Below are 6,174 nucleotides of genomic sequence, written 5' to 3'. Positions count from 1 at the left end.
CTGTCTCTCTGTCTGACTGCCTGTCTGTCTGTCTGTCTGCCTGCCTGTCTGTCTGCCTGCCTGTCTGCCTGTCTGTCTGTCTCTCTGTCTGCCTGCCTGTCTGTCTGTCTGCCTGTCTCTCTGTCTGACTGCCTGTCTGTCTGCCTGTCTCTCTGTCTGACTGCCTGCCTGCCTGTCTGTCTGCCTGCCTGAATGCCTGTCTGCCTGCCTGCCTGCCTGTCTGTCTGTCTGTGTCTCTCTGTGTGACTGTCTGGCTGCCTGCCTGCCTGCCTGTCTGTCTGCCTGTCTGTCTGCCTGCCTGTCTGTCTGTCTGTTCACTTCCTTCATTGTCTTTTCTCTGATCTTCTGACCGTCCAGGAAGCCGAGGAGGGCTCGTGTTTCGACAGTTTTTTGGCGATGTGGGACTTCTCAGATATCCGAGCCGACGTCACGGACCAGGTTCGCAACGTCGGTGAGTTTCAGCTCCAGATGTATCTGTTTTTAGATCAGCGAGGCTTTTAAACACAGAAGAAGAAGCTGAAACAGTAGTTAAAGCTACAACAAGTATAACAATAGGTCAAAAGCAGCTAATTATATCTAAAAGCTTTAAGTAGCAAAAAGCTAGCTAAGAGCTAAAATAGCAACATGCAGCTAAAAGCGACATAAGGCTAACTGCAAACTAGAAATAGCAGAAAGTTAGCTACAAGTAAAAGTAGTAAGTTAGTGAAAGGCTAGTTAAAAGTTAAAAATAGCAAACGAAGGAAGGCTGAAAGCTGAAGTAGCAAAATGCAAGCTTAAAGCAACAAAACATTAGCTAAAAGGTAAATGAAACAAAATACTGACTAAATATCACAGAAGGCTTGTTGGAAACTAAAAGTTGTGAAATCTTGCTAAAAGTTGAAAGTAGCCAAAAGCTAACAACAAAGTCCATGCTCAATTAGCCAAAAGCTAATTAAAAGCACAAGAAGCACAAAAAGATAAACATAGAACCCATTTGGAGCATATTTCTAATGAATCTACGTTTGAAGGATCAGAGATCTTTTTGTATTTCTATAAGGACATTGTTAGTAAATAAAGTTAACAATTGTAAAAAGTATGAAAACTATGAAAAAGTCTTAGCGCCCGTCTCCTGCGTGAGCTAAACGTTTTGATGTACGAACAGCCAAAGTCTTGTGGTCAGATTGTAAGAACAGAAACATGAAGTGCACACGCTTTGCTGTTGTTTATATTTCCTGTTCCTGTGTACAAATAAAGTTTATTTATGTATTTATATGTATTTGGTGTGATCTCCTCTCATGTCTCCCCCCCCAGGCCGGACTTTCCTGGGACGTCCCAACAAGATGTACTTCGGTGCAGCCGCTCGACCTGAACACACCGAACACACGGGCCTGCTGAACGCCGCCTCGCAGGAGACCGTCGCCGCAGCAACCGCCTCCATGCCCTCCTCCCCTTCATCGAGCGGGCGCTACCAAGGTCTCGGCCACACTCCCGCCCCCCACTCCATCTCTGCCCCCGCGGGGTTCGCATCTTCGTCCTGGGAGGACGACAGCGACAGCTCGCCGTCGCAGCCGGCGGTCAGACAGTAACAGAACCAGACGCCAGGAAACCGTCAGACTGAGAAACTGAAAACGAACTCCCCCGAACTAAAGAAGTTTACGAAAGAGGAGGAGTCTGTGATGTTGAAGCCAAGTCTGCAGAAACCGGTGTCGTTTGCACAAACTGTCCAAATCTAAATGTTGAACTTCTGCGTCTTGCCGTCAGACGGTGTAGTTTGTACCTGGTGGTGACGGCGGAACAAGTCGTCGTCGTGGTTCGGTGCGCTCACCGCGCTCAAGTGTCCTGCAGAAATCTCCACTGTACGTCTGAACTCACAAGAAAAATTATGTGAAGATCATCAAAAATGGCAACTTCCTCCAAGTGTTTAGAACAATACTCAAATAAGTTTGTTTATAAAAGCTCAGATTATTACTTTATTTAAAGAAAATATTAATGGTAAACTATAAAATAAATATATATAAACAAATATCGCCGATAAGTTTGTCCAGTGATTTTAGTAACTTCAGCTGTTTTTGCGTATAAATAACAGCTGGTCACACAAGTTCTGCTGACACATTTAATATTTAAGAACCCGCTTATGCTCGATATTAAAAAGCGTCTTTCAGATTAGGTGTTTGCGTTTATTCTGACATTGATGGAAAATTAATAAAACATATAAAAATAAATAATAGTTGTTTATTAAATACATTTTCTTGTTAGCCTCATGAGTTTTTAACTTTTATCTGTAATAAAAATCCGATAAATTAAAACAAAGTCACAGACAAAAAACACGATTCAATAAATTACTGATTAATAATAAACAACATTTGAGACTAAAGTAAAACTCATAGAAGCGAAGATGGATATTTAAACTTGGAAAGAAAATTTAGGACTTAAATTTATAAAGAATAATTGCATTACGTTTAGGAAATAAAATTTTAAGGTAAATATTCTGATATACGCCGGCATGATTTAATGTTGCAATTTTTAAAATCAACATTTTTAAACCATTAATTAAAGTTTTATTAGCTGATGGGCTTTGTTCCTGTGGTTAAAGCTCGTTGTTTGTTTATCCTCTTTATAATGTTTCCATGAGGTAAATAAATCCACGTTTCTTTTCAACTTCTCTCAGCATCATGCAGCTCCCCTCAGCTGCAGTGACTCAGTCTGACCACACGAGGGCGCTGTGAGAGCACTCCACCAGAGGCAGCAATCATTCAACAAACTGTTTTAAATAATTCTAAAGGACCAGAAATTAAAATAAAAAAAACACAAAGGTTCTTATTTAAACTTATGAAGCAATTTTAAGTGTTCATGTTAAAATAAAACATCATTGTGGAATATTTAGGAAATAAAATAAAAATACTTTTCAGAATACAACTCCCCAAAAATATATTTATAGTTATTCAATTGATCTTGTTATGAATAATTAACAAGAGAGGGTAAAAATTTTCAGTTGTGATTTTTAAATAAAAATTTTAAACCACTAATTAAAGTTTTGTCCACCAACCTGCCTCATTAATTTAGTTTTCTTCACACAAACTGATCGTTTATTGAGATAAAACTGATAAAATGTGAATAAAAACACTCAGACCTGCAGGAACTCTGAACAGAGTTATTAACAGCATCAATATGAAAAACTGATTCATTCCTGAATTACTTCATTTATTAATTTCACTTCAGTTTATTTATGAAGCACCAAGTCACAACAGAAGTCACCTCAGGGCACCGAGCAGAAACATTCATATGTAATAATAATAATAATAATCATTTTTTTAATAGAAAATAAAAAAAATTAAAATAAAACAAATTAATCATTGTGTCGTGATTTTAGATATAACTTAGATATTTAGTTTTTTTAATTATGTTTACAGGTTTCTCTTGTAAATGAGTCCTCGAGGCTCAATGGGATTTACTTGTAGAAATAAAGCTTGACTGAATGAATGAATATGCTTATTAATTAATATTGTAAATAAAACTTAAAAAAATAAATAAAAAATATATATATATTTAGTTTCCTGACAGTCTGGGTGAAGTCTCACGGAGTAATAAAGGGAAATAAAACGTTTTATTTTGTGTGTTTTTACAACAAACACTCACGTTTTAATAAAAAAGTTTATTAATTTCCGGGTTGAAGCTGAAACGAAACCGAAAGTAACAAATTAATAAATAATTAGAGGAAACTCAGGGACTTTTTCCAGACTCGGTTCTGTTTCACCCAGGAGGGTCGTGTGTTGTGATCCAACAGAACCTGCGCAGACCCGGTCCGGACGGGTTCTGGTTCTGGTGACCTTCAGTCCAGGAGTTATTAATAAACTGTGAGTATCTGCAGGAGAACTAAGATGTGCGCAGCTAAAGAACGTGTCCGCCGAGCTGCTGCGGCCACCGAGCAGAAACTAATCAGGTTTAATCTGTGGTTTAATCTGTGGTTTAATCTGTAGTTTAATCTGTAATTTAATCTGTAGTTTAATGTGTAGTTTGGTTCAGGAAGGTTGAGACGAACGTGTAAATAAAAGCAGCGATGACGCAACCACAGCTGTGCGTCAGAAGAAGCTTCTGTTGTTTCTACTTTTATTCTGTTTCACGTCGTTTTTAACTTTTTTTATTTTATTTTTGTCTTTAAAGTTTCAAAGCTGGCTTTGTTTGTTTACTGCTTCAGCATTATGTAATGCGCGTGCGCGTGTTATGGGTGGAGAAGGAGTTCTCTGCAGACCAAAAGTGGGCGTTTCTGGAGGATAGGTGTTTGTAGAGGACAAACACTGATTGGCAGCTGTATCTGCTGCTCTTTAGTTACGTCAGCTCTTTTTAAAACTGAAGGTTTGTAAGAAGCAGCGTTAAATCTGCTGTCAGACACAAGAAGATCCTCTTGAGTTCTTGTAGCTGCACCTGACACAGGTGAGTCTGGTCTGGGTACAATGAAACATGAAGCATCTGAAGAGAAACCTGCTCCTATTTGTCACAAAGTCTGGTCTCAATTCAAGATCATGAGTCCTGTGACGAGACAACGGCCCAAAACAAAATGTTCTCTTTAGCAGTTCTTCTCTGAGATGTGATCCATGAGAGGAGCTGGAACATGGAGTGACCCTTAAAATGTGAGACAGCTGAGGAGGTGAAGCAGTAAACAGAATACCTGCTCCAGGTGCAGAATCTGACAGAAACTGACATCACTCATCTGCAGCGACTGATTTAAAAGATGAAGAAGAAAATGTGAAGTTAAAGGAAACATCCTTTGTCCCAAAGACAGTTGAAGTATCATTATTATTGTGGGTACTTTATTTTTCTTTATTTATGAATCAATTGTAACTATTTTCACATTATTCAACAACTAAAACGGATTTAGTTTTTTAGTGAAATGGCTAGGTATTAAAAAGCAAACATTTAGCCCTCCACACTATTTATTTACGTTGCTCTTATTTTGAAATTAAACCGGAAGTTCTGTGTTGAGAGGCAGAAAGAGAAGTGATGTTGGCGCCACTAATGTTGAACCGGTTAACACCATGAACATAATATCTCTGTGGTTAACACAAACGGCTTGTTTTTTTTTTAATGTTCAGCCATTTTTTTCTGTGTCCAATCAGATGTGTCCCTCCAGACACGCCCATTTTTCTGTCATCCAATCAGATGTGTCCCTCCAGACACGCCCATTTTTCTGTCATCCAATCAGATGTGGCCCTCCAGATACGCCTTCTGAATTTGTCTGCAGAGAGACCTACTTGCTCTCTCCTCCCTCCAGTGTGTGCCACGTGATGTGTAAACATTAACAGGCTAAAAGTAGCAAAAACATAGCTAAAAGCTAAAAGACTCAAAACATAGCTAAATTGGAGACTAGCAATAGCCATGCTATAAGTTGGAAAAAGAATAGCTGCAAGTCAAAAGTATTAAAATAGAAAAAGGAAAACTTAATGGTAAATTAGCTACTTAAAAGCTAAAAGCAGCAGAACGCTAACAGGCTAGCTAAAATTGTAAAAGCCTAGCTAAAATGAGCCAAAGACAAGTAGCAAAAGGATAGCTAAAGTAGAAAATGACTAACTAAACATAGTAAAAAGGCAAGCTAAAAGCATCATTAGCTTAAATCTTAAGGAGCTAAGAGCTAAATATAGCTAACAAAAGGGTAGCCGAAGCTAAAAATAGCCAAAGACTAACAAACACTTGCTAAAAGTAGGAGAGGGCTAGATACAAGTAAAAATAATTAAAAGGCTAGTTAATAAATAAAACTAGTTGAATGGTGGTTAAAAGTTGCAAAAGACAAGTGACTAAAAGTGGCTAAGAACTAGCTAAAAGTAACAAAGTCAAGCTACAGTTTTAATAGGATAGCTAAATGTAGCAAAAGTTCAGCTGAAAGCAACAAAAGGTTAAAGTTTAAATACCCAAAAGCCAAATAAAAGTAGCAGAAGGTTGCCTGAACTAAAAATAGCTTAAGATTAATGCAGTGCAGATCCTGTTTTTAGTTTTCTACATTCACCTTGTAATCCAGCTGTTTTTCTTACTTTGTTTTTTTTGTATAAAAAATAAATAAATAAAAATCTGTAAGCCTTTTTATAACTTTCTCTTGTTGTCGTGATTCTTTGTTAAAATCAGGTCTCTCTTGTAAATGAGTCCTCGAGGCTCAATGAGATTTACCTGAATAAATAAAGGTTGAATGAAAAAAAAAAAAGAGTA

The 6,174-nt window shown here is 37.7% G+C and overlaps 1 protein-coding gene across 1 annotated transcript in view; it reads left to right on the top strand.

The window, feature by feature from the left end:
- LOC119414358 (transmembrane protein 184C) overlaps nucleotides 1-2,023 on the top strand; it is an 8,001-nt gene extending 5,978 nt beyond the window's left edge. Inside the window, exons 9-10 of the mRNA XM_037681485.1 lie at nucleotides 358-451; nucleotides 1,291-2,023. Of these exons, the coding sequence (XP_037537413.1) occupies nucleotides 358-451; nucleotides 1,291-1,565 (369 nt within the window). The 3' untranslated portion in view covers nucleotides 1,566-2,023. The remainder of the gene's footprint in view (nucleotides 1-357; nucleotides 452-1,290) is intronic.
- The last annotated feature ends 4,151 nt before the right edge of the window (nucleotides 2,024-6,174 follow it).

The sequence above is a fragment of the Nematolebias whitei genome, chromosome 1 (assembly GCF_014905685.2).
Source record: "Nematolebias whitei isolate Nwh7 chromosome 1, NemWhi1, whole genome shotgun sequence".
In the NCBI taxonomy this organism is placed as follows: domain Eukaryota; kingdom Metazoa; phylum Chordata; class Actinopteri; order Cyprinodontiformes; family Rivulidae; genus Nematolebias; species Nematolebias whitei.
This window is presented reverse-complemented; position numbering and strand designations above follow the sequence as displayed.